Source organism: Crocuta crocuta, unplaced genomic scaffold (assembly GCF_008692635.1).
Source record: "Crocuta crocuta isolate KB4526 unplaced genomic scaffold, BGI_CrCroc_1.0 scaffold54, whole genome shotgun sequence".
NCBI lineage: Eukaryota > Metazoa > Chordata > Mammalia > Carnivora > Hyaenidae > Crocuta > Crocuta crocuta.
The window spans coordinates 2,767,259-2,783,899 of record NW_027530356.1 but is presented as its reverse complement, the minus strand read 5'-3'; the positions used below and the strand labels follow the sequence as shown (position 1 = coordinate 2,783,899).

At 38.7% G+C, this 16,641-nt stretch overlaps 1 protein-coding gene across 3 annotated transcripts in view; it reads right to left on the bottom strand.

The window, feature by feature from the left end:
- Window positions 1–16,641, bottom strand: part of GYG1 (glycogenin 1) — a 96,033-nt gene that overhangs the window by 32,457 nt on the left and 46,935 nt on the right. For 2 of the 3 annotated variants that reach the window (XM_077765871.1, XM_077765869.1), the window contains exon 3: window positions 487–584. In XM_077765871.1, the coding sequence (XP_077621997.1) occupies window positions 487–584 (98 nt within the window). Of the gene's footprint in view, window positions 1–486; window positions 585–2,951; window positions 3,002–16,641 lie in introns of those variants that run through there. The other variant, XM_077765870.1, reaches the window with a different exon arrangement.

Sequence of the window (16,641 nt, the reverse complement as noted above, 5' to 3'; positions counted from 1 at the left end):
CACCTCCAGGAGCCTCTGGTCCTGGTCCCCAGGGGCACCTGCCTGGGACCTCGCGCCTCCGCATCCCCCCATAGACCGGGGATTTGGAGCCAGACTTTGGGACGAAGCGTTACATCAGCAAGACTAACTCCCGAAGAAGCAGCCCTGGGTTATAAAACCCTAAACCACAAAAACCTCGGACCCCTGTGGTTATAGTAATTCACTTGAACTGTTTGAAATAAACAGAGTTTAAATTTCACTCTTTTCATCTACAAATCAGATTACACATCAGCCCCTGTAAACATTTCTTAGTGTTCTCACAATGGTTTTGTGGCTTTGACTGAAAAATGAATGAAATTTCACTGTAGGATTTACATTCTTAGAGCCCTCTGCATCCATTAGATAGTGTTTCATTTTAATCCTTATGCCAGCGCAACGAAGTGAGTATTATTATGTCCTCATTTTACAGATGAAGAAACGGAGTTACAGATAGGTTAAATTACTTGCCTGTGGTCGTATCACTAAGTGGAGAAGGTAGGCAGTTTGGTTTGCAGAACGGACACTTCCTGCCAGTAAGGACATGACATCTCTGGTACGTTGGTGCCCTAAAAAGTTTAGGAAATTATGGTAACTGTTGTTGGGTAATGTACTTGTTTAGGTTAATCTGTTTCACAAATTATGAAAAGATGAATTTGTCATTTCTCTAGGAAGTTGAGAAATGACTATTGTGATCACACCCTTCTCCTCTCACCGTCCCCTCCACCCAGTCCAAATATACCAGGAAAGGAGCAGGTAGTACAATGCTCTGCAAATAATAGTTGCTCAGTAAATGCTGAGTGGGAGCCAAACAGGAAATTAACAACAGCAGTTCAAGAAATGAAATAGGTACCTAAGAACAAGTGCTTTGTTGAAAAGTTGGTATTACTATTCTTAAATCAATTATCTCACTTTTTCTTCAAGTGTAGGCCTGGACCTCCTACATCAGAACAGTGCGTAGGGCACTTGTTAAAATGTTAAGTTTTGATCCTGAGTCCAGACCTTCTGAATCAGAATCTTTTTCTTTTTAATGTTTGTTTGTTTGTTTGTTTAGAGAGAATGAGCAAAGGAGGGGCAGAGAGAGAAGAAAGAGAGTATCTCAGGCAGGCTCCCTTCTCTCGTTGCAGAGCCCCACAATGGGGCTCCACCTCATGGGCTCCATCCTCACGAACCACGAGATGATGACATGAGCCGAAATCAAGAGTCGGTTGCTTAACTGACTGAGCCACCCAGGTGCCCCCTGAATCAGAATCTTAAGGGCAGAACCAAGGACCAGCATCTTAATTATCATCCTCCAGGAGACTCTCTTGAACCCTTCCCCTTCCCCCAACCTCACCATGGCATGGAGACCACTGGTTCCTTTAGGAAGACCTCCTGGTTACTTGGTCTTATCAACTTCGTTTGTAGAAAGTAGAAATGGGGAGAGTGGGGGTAAAGGTACAATACATGGGTTTCCATGTATTCAAACCCTGTGGGTTTAGAAGAGTTGGGTTTCTTAAGAGTATTCTTACAGAATATGAAGACTGTATTTGAACTGTACCTATCTGGGAGAGAGAAAACAGTGGTGTTCCAGATCTAAATTCCTCCTTTCCATGCTGATAAGCGAACCTGGAAGAGTGGGGTTTCCATCTTTCAATCAGGAACCCTCCTGCCATTACTGACTTTTTAACCACTGCTGCTTGATGGCTAAGTGTCCAGGCTGGCCTTTCACAAAGAGGGGAGCTGGCCCCAAAGGGCAAAGCCAGGAGGAAGGTCTGGGGACAACTAGATCAGCAAGGAAGCTTTCCTTAGGAACAAGCTCCTCTCTCCTCCATCCTCCAGGATGTTTAAGTAAGATTGGTCACCACAGCATTCTTTTTGTTTCATGCATATTTACAGTGAGAGAAAGTGTATAGTTTTCACCATTTTATATTAAATAGGGGCATTTTGAGGTTGCTATAATGTTGTCTCAACCAAGATTACTAATAGGGGCCCACTGCCCAGTTTTCCTGAGGCTGCTCTACATTGAGTTTCAGTTAGGTAGAAGGGCAAGGCCTCTTAAACTTTAATGTACACACAAATTAGGGATCTCCTTAAAACAGATTCTGACTCAGTAGTTTGGAGTGGACTTCCCTGGTGATATCCAGGTTGGGACCATTTTGAATAGCAAGGTGTTTGGACATTTGGGTTGTAAGGATTTTTTTTTTTTTTTAAATATTTTTTATTTATTTCTAGGAGAGAGAGAGCATGAGCAGGGGAGGGTCAGAGAGAGAGGGAGCCACAGACTGAAGCAGGCTCCAGGCTCTGAGCTGGCAGTCAGCACAGAGCCCGACGCCGGGCCCGAACCCACGAACCGCGAGATCATGACCTAAGCGAAAGTCGGACGCTTAACCGACTAAGCCACCCAGGCGCCCCGAGTAAGGATTTAGAAGTAGTGGACAGACATACATGTAGTGAGACAAACATTTGAGATTTTAACTTGTTAACTTTTTTCTAGGGAAATTTGTGTAGCAGGATTTCTAAATCCTAAAAGAAAGATTTAAATAAGTTTAAAAAGAAAAGCTACATGAGTACTAGTAACTATTAGCATAACTGTGAACCATTCAAACCTATGCTTAATGTGTATATCTAGCATGGTTGGTCCAAAATTCATTTTTAGTTGGCTTTGGAATGCATTATGTAATTTTTTTGGCAGGATACTTACCTTCCTAATTATGTCTTGTTTAAGATAATGTTGAAATCAGTTTGCATTCCCTTGAACACACACTCTAATTGATGGCAGAAGCAACTGACCTGGAAATATATTCCAGAGCAGAGGACGACCTGCTGGCCTAAGACACAAACAGTTCCCACGGACAGGCTATGAAATAGATATACCACGTCTGGCCCACAGGAACTAACTAGTTAACCAACTATTTAAATTTGTGCCCTTAATTGGTAACACACAAAATCTGTACCTAGAATTGTTGCCAGTGATCACATCTCTGTCTAATTCCATCTCTGTCCAAATAACTGAAAGCTTATTTAAGAAATATTATCCTTGGAGGCCCAAAGTTATTCACTCTTCACTTGAATTAAGCTAGAGTCTCAAACTCCACAAGTTGCAAGGGCCTGTTGACTAGTTACAATGCCTTTAAAAAAACAAACAATTTTATTGAGATATAATTCACATACCATAATATCCAGCCACTTAAAGTATACAATTAGATGGTTTTTAGTATATTCACAGAATTGTGCAAATATCATCACAATCTAACTGTGGAACATTTCATCACCCAAAAGGAAAACTATAGCCATAAGCAGTCACTCCTTTTTCTCTCTTTCCCTAGCCCTCAGCAACGATTTATCTTTCTGTCTCTATAGATTTGTATAGAAAGATTTGCCTGTATGTGGTCTTTGGTAACCGGCTTCTTTCACTTACTACCATAATATTTTCATGGTTTCTCCATGTTGTGGCATGTATCAGTGTTTTACTCCTTTTTATTGACAAATAATATTTCATTATGTGGATATTTTAGTTTTTCATTTCATGAATAAACATGTTGATGAACATTTGGGTAGTTTCCACTTTTCAGCTATTAAAAATAATGCTGCCATGAGAGGATATGAACAGACACTTCTCCAAAGAGGACATCCAGATGGCCAACAGACACATGAAATGATGCTCAGCGTCCTTCAGCATCAGGGAAATACAAATCAAAACCACACTGAGATACCACCTCACGTCAGTCAGAGTGGCTAAAATGAGCAAATCAGGAGACCATAGATGCTGGCGAGGATGTGGAGAAACAGGCACCCTCCTACACTGTTGGTGGGAAAGAAAACTGGTGCAGCCCCTCTGGAAAACAGTGTGGTGATTCCTCAAAAATTTAACAATAGAACTCCCCTATGACCCAGAAATAGCACTGCTAGGAATTTACCCAAGGGATACAGGAGTGCTGATGCATAGGAGCACACGTACCCCAATGTTCATAGCAGCACTCTCAACAATAGCCAGAACATGGAAAGAGCCTAAGTGTCCATCAACTTATGAATGGATCAAGAAGACGTGGTTTATATATACCATGGAATACTACATGGCAATGAGAAACAATGAAATCTGGCCATGTGTAGCAACATGGATGGACCTTGAGGGTGTTATGCTGAGCAAAATAAGTCAGGCAGAGAAGGACAGATACCATATGTTTGCATATATAGGTGGATTAGGAGGAAGTTAACCGAGGACGGTGCAGGAGAAGAAGGGGAAAAATAGTTGGAGAGAGGGAGGGAGGCAAACCATGAGAGACTCTTTAATGCTGAGAACAAACTGAAGGCTGATGGGGGTGGGAGAGAGGGGAAAGGGGGGTGATGGGCATGGAGGAGGGCACTTATGGGGATGAGTACTGGGTGTTATATGGAAACCAACTTGACAATAAACTATTTAAGAAAAAAAAACAAAAAACAAATAATGCTGCCATGAATATTTGTGTCCAAGTTTCTGCTCCCTTGTTCTCTCTCCTTCTGTTTTAAAACATATAGTAAGGTATATATTTATTTATATATAACATATATTAATCTTTTCCTGGATATATACCAACCATAGAATTGCTGGATTATATGGTAAATCTATCTTTAACATTTTAAGGTGGCCAGATTGTTTTCCAAAGTGTCTGCATCGTTTTGTACTACCACTGGTATAAGAATTTCTTAGCCAATATTATCTTTTATTATAGCCATCCTAATGGGTTTGGAGTAGTAAGTATCTCATGGTGGGTTTGATTTGCATTTCCCTAGTGACTTGTGATGTTGAACATTTTTTTCATGTGTTTATTGTCCCTTTGCATATCTTCTTTAGAGAAATGTTTATTAAAACACTTTACTGATATTTAAATTGAATTGTTTTTTTATCATTGAACTGTAAGAGTTCTTTATATATTCTGGATACCAGCCCTTATCAGATATATGATTTATGATATATATTATAAATATATATATTTATACGTGTGTGTATAATATATACGTATGGTAAAATATATACGTGTGTGTGTGTGTGTGTGTGTGTGTGTAATTTGCAATATATCCTCCTATTCTGTGGGTTGACTTTTTGACTTCCTTGATAGTATTTTTTGGTAGCATAAAAGTTTTAAATTTCTACACAGTCCAATTTATTTTTCTTTTGGCTTGTGCTTTTGGTGCCATGTCTAAGAAACCGCTACCTAAACCCCCATCATATTTGCTCTTATGTTTTCCTCTAAGAATTTTACAGTTTGAGCTCTTAAATTTAGGTCTATAGTCCATTTTGTGTTAATTTGCTTGTGTCACATGAAGGGGAAGTCCAGCTTCTTTTCTTTTCCATGTGAACACTGAATTGTCCCAGGACCATTTATTGAAAAGACTATTGTTTCTCCATTGAATGGTCTTGGCACCTTTGTTGAAAATCAGTTAACCATAAATGTGACAATGAGTTCTGGACTCATTCTATTCCATTGATCTATGTGTCTATTCTGATGCTAATTCTACATTGTCTTAATTTCTGCAGCTTTGTAGTAAGTTTGGAATTGAGAAAAGTGAGTCCTCCGTTTTTGTTCTTTTTTCAAGATTGTTTTGGCTATTATGGGTCACTTGCATTTCCATATGCATTTTAGGATCAGCTTATTAGTTTTCACAATGAAGATGGGGTTTGATAGAGATTGCACTGAATTTTTAGATCAATTTGGAGGAACTGACAAGTTAAAACTTAAGCCTTCTGATCCATGAACATGAGATGTTTTCTCATTTACTTATATGTTCCTTAATTTCTTTCAACAATGCTTAGTAATGCATTACTTTTTAAAACACATAACAAAATTCAAATAAATTAGATCTGTAGCTACATAAACTCCACAGGCATGACAACTGATTTTTATATCTAGTAGAGACTCTAAATTTATATTCTTGACTCAAATGGGATTATTATTGACCTTTATACAAGGAACAACACTGTTTTGCTTCATCACAAGACAACTTCACAAAATTCCACTTCAGCATTGTCATTAGTGATAGCTAACACTTACCGGATGCTGAGCTTTTTATTCATATTAAATCATGTAACCTTCCCATCAATCAAAAGAGGTAGATAGTCTCTAATCCCAATATAGAGGTGAGGCACAGAGCCTGCCCAACATTATACAGTTAGCAATTTGTAGAGGTGTTTCCACTGCTTGGTTATGTGTGTACATTGAGTAGTATTCAAAAGCTGCAAAGGAGATGTGTACAGTGAAAAATCAGTCCCCTGACAACTTTTCCCCCCAGCTACCATGTTTCCCATGTTCTTGGTTTTTTCTGTGGATCTAAGGATGCCACAGGAAACTCACTGTGGCTTTCCCTATGTGCTGTTGATGATATTTGCTATGTCACACTGTTTCTTCTCTCAGAGGATCCAGGGGAAAACTTTCACCCTGGTCTTAGATCAGAAAGAATGTTGCATCTGCTTAATAGTTTTCTCTTTATCTTGTAGACATTTTGAATCTTATATCAATATAGGTTTCCCCCTTTTTTGGTCCACTTAGAAACTTATGGCAAATTTGCAGCTACTTCTAGTATTTAGCCTCTCCACCCTTCATTGAGTTGTTCTTTAATTTTTTTCCTCATTATTACCCTTGCCTTATTTATGAAGCGGCATGAGATCCTTTGGAAGTGGGGAAGGCACATAGAATTAATTAGTAAATAATTAAATGATCAGAGCTTTCTAGTGGGAGTAGAGCACAGAAAATGAAATTCCAGCTCAATTTGGGTGACTCTGGAGATTTTTGTAGTGGTTTGTCAGTGAAATGAAGATTCCATAAATTAGAGAGGCAGGGTTGCTGATTCAGACATGGGAATAACTTTCTGTAATTAGTTTAAGATTAGTTAAAAAGACAAACTAATTGCTTGATCTTTCAATCTTACTTTTATTATTTATTCTACCACTAACACGGTAACAACATGATAGTGCTCAGAAAGCAGGAATAAAGTTGTCCAGGATCTCTAACCCTGAACACACTGAATATAATTTCAAACTTCAGTTACCATATTTTTTATCTTTTAGTTTCTGGGTTACATCCTTTAAATTAGTTGGTTATAAGACTAAATATTAAGATAATCTCTTTGGAAATTACCTTTTCTTTAAAATCAGCTTTATTAGAGCATAATTTATATATAATAAAAATTACTTTTTAGAAGTATACACTTCAGTGAGCTTTGATAAATATGTACTATCACATAACCATCAACACAATCAGCCCCCAAATTTCCCTCTAGTGCCTTTGTAGTTAATCCTATCCCCCTGTCCTGACCCCTGGAAAACACAGCTCTGATTATTGTCCATATAGCTTTGTCTTTTCTAGAATTCCATATAATTACAGTCATACAGTATACAATCTTTTGTGTCTGACTTCTTTTAGCATAAGGCTTTTAAGGTTTACTCACGTTGTTGAGTATCAATGGTTCATTCCTTTTTATTGCTGAGTAGAATTCTCTTGCATGCATATACCAAGATGTATTTATCCTCTCACCAGCAGATGGACATTTGGGTTGCTTCTACCTTGGGTTTTATGAATAAAGCTGCCATGAATACTCAATTACAAGGAGCAGGATTTCTGGATTGGATAGTAGGTTATGTTTCAGTTTATAAGAATGGCAGTTAACTTTCAGAGTTCATTGACAAAATTGGATGAGTCACGAAGAATGGAAGTTATTGTTTTTACATGAAGTTGATGATCTGATCTGAGATCCATTCATAATACACTGAGAGGGAAGGGGATGCAAGTTCTCATGTGTATTACTGGAGAATTACTTTCCTTTAGCATGCCAATGCCATCTGCTTCTAACTATCCAGCATGTATACACTGAGAGCCTCATCTGAGAAGGATTAGAGAAGATGACCCCCAAAGTTCATTACAATTCAAAGTCTTAGTGATCTGTTGACTGTAGGCTTTTGCCTGAAGAGAGAACATCATTTTCACCAAACCTCTAGGACACAATATATATTATAGACGTACTCTTTTGTGGATCCTCAAAAAAGCCTATCAGGTAATCTAGCTGGATACATATTTTCACAAGGCCACTGGGACTCTAGCAATAATTTTGTTCTTAAAAAAAAAAATTAAACTTCCAGCTTAAACAACAACATCAAAACTATAGGCTGTAACAGGCCTGCACAGCCCCGAGTCCTCTTACATTGCTGAGCTACACCCAGTCCGTCATGCTCACCACATCTTTGAGCTCAATCCAGCCCTGAACCTCCGAGGCGAGTGTGAGGTTGAGGGATGTCTGTTGAACACAAGGTTTAGAAACCAAAAAAGTTGTTTTTATTTTTCTTTTCCACCAGGTGAAAATGGCTTTCTTTGGTTCATGCAGACCTACCGTCCCTATATTACAGATGATATAACTGAAACTCAGAGAAGTTAGAAGATTGCTTGAGGTCATTTGACCAGAGAGTGGCAAGTCTGGGTCTTCTTAAACTCCACTGCCTCCCTGGGATTTGAGGGGGAAGCAGAGCGTTCCTCAGAATTTGGAGCCTCAGAGATACTTGTGGCCAATTCAGGCAGTCAGCCGGTCAGTAGCTCTCCCTAGCTGCTCCTCCTTTTGAGTTGGAGGAAATGGAGGAATGAATGAGGCACTGGATTTTTGAAAAAGGATCGAAAGGGGCAGAAAGTAGAAGACAGACGAATGTTGGAAGCAGCCTGAGAGAGTTTCTAGCCCACAAGCAGGCAGGGAAGGAGGGAGTTGAAGTGAAAAAGAGCCAAGAAGGCTTCAAGGTCCTGAAAAAGCTGGTGTCAAAGGGCATGGTTGCTTCGCTTTCAGTAATTTCTAAGTAGCTTCTAGAAACACTTACTCTTGTTCTAGGGAGGGGTCATCTGAACAAAGGCTTAATGATTCCTTGGAATGTCCTGAACACCTAGAATATCTTTACCCGTCTGAAATTCCTTTTACAGAGGACAAAATATTTCCTCTATAATTAGAGAGAAAAATAAGTTCTGGTTGAAGGAGAAGAGACATTTATTTGAAGAGCTAATTTTATAAAGCACAGTAAGGGATACGTACTACGTATATAATCTCATTTAATCTTTTCAACATCCCTGTGCGGGATATATTATTAGCTCTATTTTGCACACAAAACGATGGACCTGAGGGGTTGAGAAACTGTTTACCTTTGGTGTGTGAATATGCCTTTTATGAGCCAATAAATAGATCCTGTGTCCAGAGGTATTTTTGTCATATATGAATACACACAGTTTTGCTTGAAATGATTACTGAAGGTTTTTGAAAACAAACTTATTTTTTAAAAAAGTCTTAATAAAGCAACATGTTTTCAGAAGATCCATTCATTGATGTATTGCTATTTTGTACACAGAGCTATAATAGTAACATATAATTCTNGCGGGGCTCGAACCCACAAACCGCGAGATCATGACCTAAGCGAAAGTCGGACACTTAACCGACTAAGCCACCCAGGCGCCCCTCAAGCATTTTTTAAAAGTAAGGTGTGAACAAGTAACTTATTATTGTTCCACACAGATCAATATAGCCCTTGAGTTTGAAAATACTCCCTCATGGGGCGCCTAAGTGGCTTGGTTGGTTAAGCGTCCAACTTCGGTTCAGGTCATGCTCTTGCGGTTCATGGGTTTGAGTCCCATGTCGGACTCTGTGCTGACAGCTCAGAGCCTGGAGCCTGCTTCGGATTCTGTGTCTCCCTCTCTCTCTGCCTCCTCATGCTCTTTCTCTGCTCCCTCCCCTGCTCATGCTTTTTCTCTCTCTGTCTCTCAAAAATAAATGTTAAAAAAAATTCTTCCTCACTTCTGTTTTGTTTTACATGGCTCTTAAACATATGCTTATGGTTGTTTTCACTTTTGCATCTGATGAACTTTCAAGTTCTTTACTTTTGGATTTTTTTCTTTTTTTGTGTGATAACCAGATAAATCTTTGGTTCCCAAAGTATTTCAGGTTTTATTCTGTTGGATGATTAAGATAAAAGTTTTGATGTGGATTTAAACAGCTTAAAACATGTACTAAAGTATCCACCACATTAACTTTCATTGGCAAGTATTTAGGAAACATCGTCTACTAACATCTACGTTCCAGAAACAGATTTGCGATCAATAGTTTAAGGGCTGGGGGTGGGGAGGGTACACGGGATCAGTGCAGTGTGGACTGACCTTGAGCTGAAGACTTTTCGCTGCCAATATGTATCAGGAAAACCCTTCCTGCAGCCCAGGATCTTCCTTGAATACTACAGAGCTGAAAGCTGTTGCCAGAATTTGATACTACACCATTCTACTGCCAAACAGGGCGCTACAGCCCAAACAGTTTGGTCACGGTACATCATTGGGATGCACCCAGCTGCTGGACTGGCCAAAAGCTTAAGAGTGGTGATGGCATCTAACCTCGCTGGGCCTATCAAAAAATCAGCATGTGAACTCTTTGGCAAGTTCTGTCGGTGTCAGCTGAGGCCAGCCCTTTCTGGAGGCAAGTGAGTGCTCCCAAAGGAAGGAGAGGCAGAGCTGCCCTGCCACCTGCTAGAATCAAATCCAGAAAGTCTGTGACGACTGCATATGAAACTCATGGGGGCATATCTGTAAGAAAGGTACTAACCACCTGAGCGACAGAGGAACAGTTTTATCAAACCTAATGGTTACAGCATTTTGTCTGACAGACCTAGATCAAATGGTTCTGAAAGAAATAGCATTTGTGTAAGAAAAGGTGTGTGCATGTTTTTTGAGGTCAGGAGAAAAAAAATACCTTTAAAGGTCCAGAAGTCCCGCTACTAGCGGTTCCCAAGGAATATGCTCAGCTGGTGAGGACAGCTGGGTGTTTTCAACACGCCCACGACACAGCACAATATGTTCCCTGCTTGCAGAAACTTTTGGATTGGAGGCTTTACAGTTAAGACCTTAAATAGCAGATAAATCATCTAGACTGATAGCTGATGTTTAAGGTAAAGTTTAAATAAGGAAAAAAAAATAGTGGAGGGGCACCTGGGTGGCTCAGTTGGTCAAGCATCTGACTTCAGCTCAGGTCACAATATCGCGGTTCGTGAGTTCGAGCCCCATCTCAGGTTCTGTGCTGACCGCTTGGAGCCTGGAGCCTGCTTCAGATTCCGTGTCACCTGCTTTCTCTGCCCCTCTCCGACTTGTGCTCTGTATCCCTCTCTCTCAGAAATTAATAAATGATACAAAATAAATTTAAAAAAATGGTGGAGGGTCAGAGAGGAATCCACATTCTTTTAAGACTTGACTTTTTTTCTCTTTTGGAGATTTTATAAGATTTTCTTTATACTTTTGTTGGTTTCAATAAAATTGAAAATTGGATCCAAATTTTTAGGGTTAGAATAAATAGACCATTGTGTGATGGTCTCAGTTAAAAAAATATGAAAAGAGTTAACTGTTTGAGGTAGTATTCCAATACTCAGATTTTTTAAACTGACTGTAAGAAAGGGATAGGATAGACTATTTTCATGTTTTTAATCATTTTAATTTTTTGAATAGGTAATTTTTTTAATCATTCAAAAATAAGTATAAAAAGGTTTACAGTGGAAAGTCTTCATCCAACTCCTGTCCTATTTCCCCCAAGTAACCATTTCATGTATAAGAAAAGTGAATATACAGGTAATCCCTTCCCCCATTTTATGTGAAGGGAACATCTTATACATCTTGTTGTGTGGTGCTTTTTTTTTTAATTAACAAATTTTATTTTTAGAGTGGTCTTAGGGTCACAGCAAAACTGAACAGAAAGAACAGAGTTTCCATACACCTCCTGTCCTCACACATGCACATTCTCCCCCCATCGACATCCCACAACATAATGCCATCTTTATTACAATCAGTGAACCTCCACTGACATATCACTGTTATCCAAAGTCCATAGTTTAAGATTTAGTCTTGGTGTTGTGCATCTCATGGGTTTGGATGGATGTATAAGGACAAGTATCCGGCATTGCAGTATTGTACAGAATAGTTTCAGTGATCCGAAGTTTTAATCCTGGCAGCCAATCATCTTTCAGATTGGCTTCTTTCACTCAGTAATATGCATATAAGATTCCTTCGTGTCTTTTCATGAAGGCTTGATAGCTCATTTAATAATATTCCACTGTGTGGGTGTATCACAGATTATTCGGTCATTCACCTCCTGGAGGACATCTTGGCTGCTTCTGAGTTTTGGCAATTATGAATAAAGCTGCTATAAACATCCATGTGCTAAGTTTTCAGTTCCTTTGGGTGAACACTAAAGAGCATAACTGCTGGATCATATGGTAAGAATATGTTTAGTTCTGCAGAAATTGCCAAACTGTCTTCCAAACTGTATGCGCCATTTTGTATCCCCATTAGGAATGGGTGAGGGTTCTTGTTGTTCACATGCTCACCAGTATTTGTTGCTGTCACTATTCTAGGTTTTGGCCATTCTGATAGATGTGTAGTGGCATCTCATTGTTGTTTTAATTTGCATTTCCTTAATGACATGAGACAGGGAACATCTTTTCATACGCTTATTTGCCATATGTACCTTTTCTTTGGTTGGGTATCTGTTAAGACCTTTGTCGTATTTATTAATTGGATTGTTTCTGATTGTTTCAAGTGTTCTTTGTATATCTTGGGCAACAGTTCTTTATCAGATAAGTCTTTTGCAAATATTTTCTTCCAGTCTGTGGCTTATCTTTTCATTCTCTTGATAGTGTCTTTCACAGAGCAGAAAATTTTAATTTTAATGAAGTCTAGCTTATCAATTCTTTCTTTCATGGACTATGCCTTTGTGTTATATTTTAAAAGTTTTTGCCAGACCCAAGGTGATCCAAATTTTCTCCTATGTTATTTTCTAGGAGTCCTATAGTTTGGTGTTTTCCATTTAGGTCCATAACCCATTTTGAGTTAATGTTTGTGAAAGTTATAAAGTCTGTGTCTAGAATAATTGCTTTGCACATGAATGTCCAGTTGATTTGGCACCAATTGTTGAAAAGACTAATTTTTTTCCATTGTAGTGCCTTTGCCCCTTTGCCAAAGATAAATTGATTATATTTGTGTGGGTCTACTTTTGGGCTTTTTATTCTATTCCATTGATCTATCAGTCTATTCTTTTGTAATACCACTTTGTCTTGATTTTTGTAACTTAATAGTAAGTCTTGAAGTCAGGTAGTGTTAGTTCTACAACTTTGTTCTTCCTTAATCTTGAGTTTGCTATCTTTGTCTTTTGTGTCTCCATATAAAATTAAAAAAAAAACTTTTTAATGTTTATTTAATTTTGAGATGGAGAGAGACAGAGCATGAGCAGGGGAGAGGCAGAGAGTGAAGGGGACACAGAATCTGAAGCAGGCTCCAGGCTCTGAGCTGTCAGCACAGAGCCTGATATGGGTCTTAAACTCACAGACTATGAGATCATGACCTGAGCCAAAGTTGGTTGCTCAACTGATTGAGCCACCCAGGCACCCTTCTACATATAAAATTTATAACCATTTTGGCAATATCCACAAAGTAACCTTCTGGAATTTTGATTAGGATTGTGTTGAATCTGTAAAGCAACTTGGAAAGAACCAACATCTTGCCAATATTGAGTCTTCTTAGCCATAAACATGGAATATCTCTCCATTTATTTAGTTCTTCTTTGACATCTTTCACCAGCATTTTGTTGTTTGCCTCATATAAATCTTGTACATACTTTGTGAGATTTATACTTAAGTATTTCATTTGGGGGGATGCTAAAGTAAATAGCGATATGTTTTCAGCAAATTCCACTTCCTTATTGATGGTATGTAGAAAAGGAATCCACTTATGTTTATTAACTTTGAAACCTGCAGCTTTGTTATAATTGCTTATTAGCTCCAAGAGTATTTATTTTGTCAATTGTTTCAAATTTTCTGCATAGATGATCATGTCATCTGTGAACAAAGACAGTTTTGTTTCTTTCTTCCCAATCTGTATACCTCTCATTTCCTTTTACTGTCTTATTGCATCAGCTAGCATTTCCAGTGTGATGCTGAAAAGCAGTGCTAAGAGGGAACATCTTTGTCTTCTTCCTGATCTTACTGGGAAAGCTTCAAGTTTCTCACCACTAACTATGATGTTAGATTTTTTTTTTTATGGTGATTCATTATCAAGTTGAGGAAGTTCTGCATTCCTAGTTTGCTGAAGGTAACTTGCCTTTTTTTTGAACAATAAAGTTTGATGACTTTCTTTTATGAACAGTAACAGGTGCCTTATTATTAGTATTATTACTTACAGCTGCATACTACTCCATTGCATGGGTGTACTATAGTTTATTTAACTGGATCTTTGTTGATGAGTATTTCAGTTACTTCCACATCTTTTGTTAGCACCAACAAGGCTTCAGTGACTACCTATATAAGTAGATGATTTTGGGGTGCCTGAGGGGCTCAGTTGGTTAAGTATCTGACTTCCACTCAGGTCATGATGTTGCAGTTTGTGAGTTCAAGCCCCGCATTGGGCTCTGTGCTGACAGCTCAGAGCCTGGAGCCTGCTTCAGATTCTGTGTCTTGCTCTTTCTCTGCCCCTCTCCTACTCATGCTCTGTCTCTCAAAAATAAATAAACGTTAAAAAAAAAGTAGATCATTTTGCATGTGTACAAATTCCTAAAAGTAGAAACAGTGAATAAAAGCACGTATATTCATTTGTTATTTTAATTCCTAATTTTACTCTATAGGGATTGTACAAATTTATACTCATATAAGGAATATATGAGATATTTGAAAAGTTGTATTTCAATGTGGTTTTGATTTGCATTTCTCCTACTGTAAGTGAAGTTTAACGTATCTCCTATCTTCTTTTTTTTAATGTTTATTTATTTTGAGAGAGAGAACACTAGCAGGGGAGGGACAAAGAGAGAGAGAAAGAGAGAGAGAGAATCCCAATGCTGTCAGAGCTACTATGTAGTAGCTCTCCATATTATGGAGATTATCCATTTGTTTGATATGAATTGCAATTGTGTGTATGTGTATAGACTATTTTAACACAGAGTAGGTTCTCTGCTCCAGAGGTGTTCAAACATATAATTACTTGGTAGGAATATTACGGCAGGTATTCTTAGATTAGATCTCTGGACCATATAATTTTTTTAAGTTTTATTTATTTGTTTGAGAAGGACAGAGACAGCATGAGTCAGAGAGGGGGAGAGAGAGGGAGAGAGAGAATCTCAAGCAGGCTCTGCACTGCCATGCAGAGCCCAATGCAGGGCTCAAACTCATGAAACTCGTGACCTGAGCCAAAACCGAGAGCCAGATGCTTAACCGACTGAGCCACCCAGGGCCCCAGGGCCATATGATTTTTAATGTACATTCCCATTCTCAGCTTTTATGATTCACTGATCACACGTTGCCTTATTTAGACTAGAAAACTTAGGTTTCATTAACTATTTCCTCTCCACATAATGCAGTTTGCTTTAACAGGGTCTACTCAGCATCTCCTTAGAAAACATAGCCTGAACACTTGGCAGTCACAAATTTGTCACACACTCGCGCCTTTGCACCATTTTCCTTAGGAAGAAGGAAGTGGCTGTAGCCTATCACCTTTGAGTATTTTGGCCAGAAGCCTGGCCTCTTGGGAATTTATCCAGCATGCATTTCAGAGGTATTCAGACACTTTTAGAAGAAAACAAAGTCACTAAAGGAACCCAAGAACATTAAAGATTTATGCATCTTTTGTGATTGGGCTGCAAGAAACAAAGCCAGTTTCTGCTCGGCACTTAATCTAAGACGAACTGAAAACTGCAAAGAAACATGTTTGAAGACCATTAATAAATTTGTGTAATATTTCTGTCCAATCACTCATACCACACATTTTAACAAGCAGCTTGAAAACATTTTTCGTACTAGAAAGATGAAAGCATTTGATATTTGTTTCCTGGAGGTGGAGTGACTAGAAGAGTCCTGGGATTTTAGAATCCCCAGAAGATGATTCTGCATATATTGCACATAGTTACCAACTGCTCGAAATCATCAAGGCCTCATTTGGGACTTTGGACATGTCAAGAAACAGTATGGGGCTGATTGAAGTGAATGGAAATGAGAGATCAGCAATTTCTGGGGATTTTTGTTCAAGCGTTTTTTTCTTTTTTTCCTACTTTTTACTTTTCAAGTTTAACAGCAAGACCTCACTAACTTAGAGTACTTAAAGGCAGACATTTTTCTAAAAGGGATGAAGTTAGTTTAGGTCATATCAAACAGTTTGGTACTTCATTTTTTTCTTTTTTTGAAAAGTTTTCCTTCTCTTAACTTTTTCCCAATCAGCTTTCTGATCCCTATAATCCTGCCCCTCACTTTTTCCCCTTCAAATTTCACTCTTCTCGACCTCCAGCAGGTCTAATCAAAGGCATATGTTCGCTACTTTCTTTTTGCCTTCTTTCCTTGGGGGAACATCCCCTGTGTTTTTGGACGATCAGACATTGTTCAAGGAGGATGAGTTCTGGGTCTAAAAATAGCGCTAGATGCAGCAAAGTGCACAATTGTGACCACAACGCTCGACTGGGAGGTGGTGTTAGGAGAGGCCAGGAATGAACTTGATTATTCTGGGCATTTATCATGGCAGATATGAAGGCTGATAAGGTCATAGATGGAAGGTATGGACAAGCCAGGCTATGCTAGGATTCATGCAAGCCAAATACTAGTTGGGTCCACTATATTCTGTCTGCCATGAAGGACATCCCAAG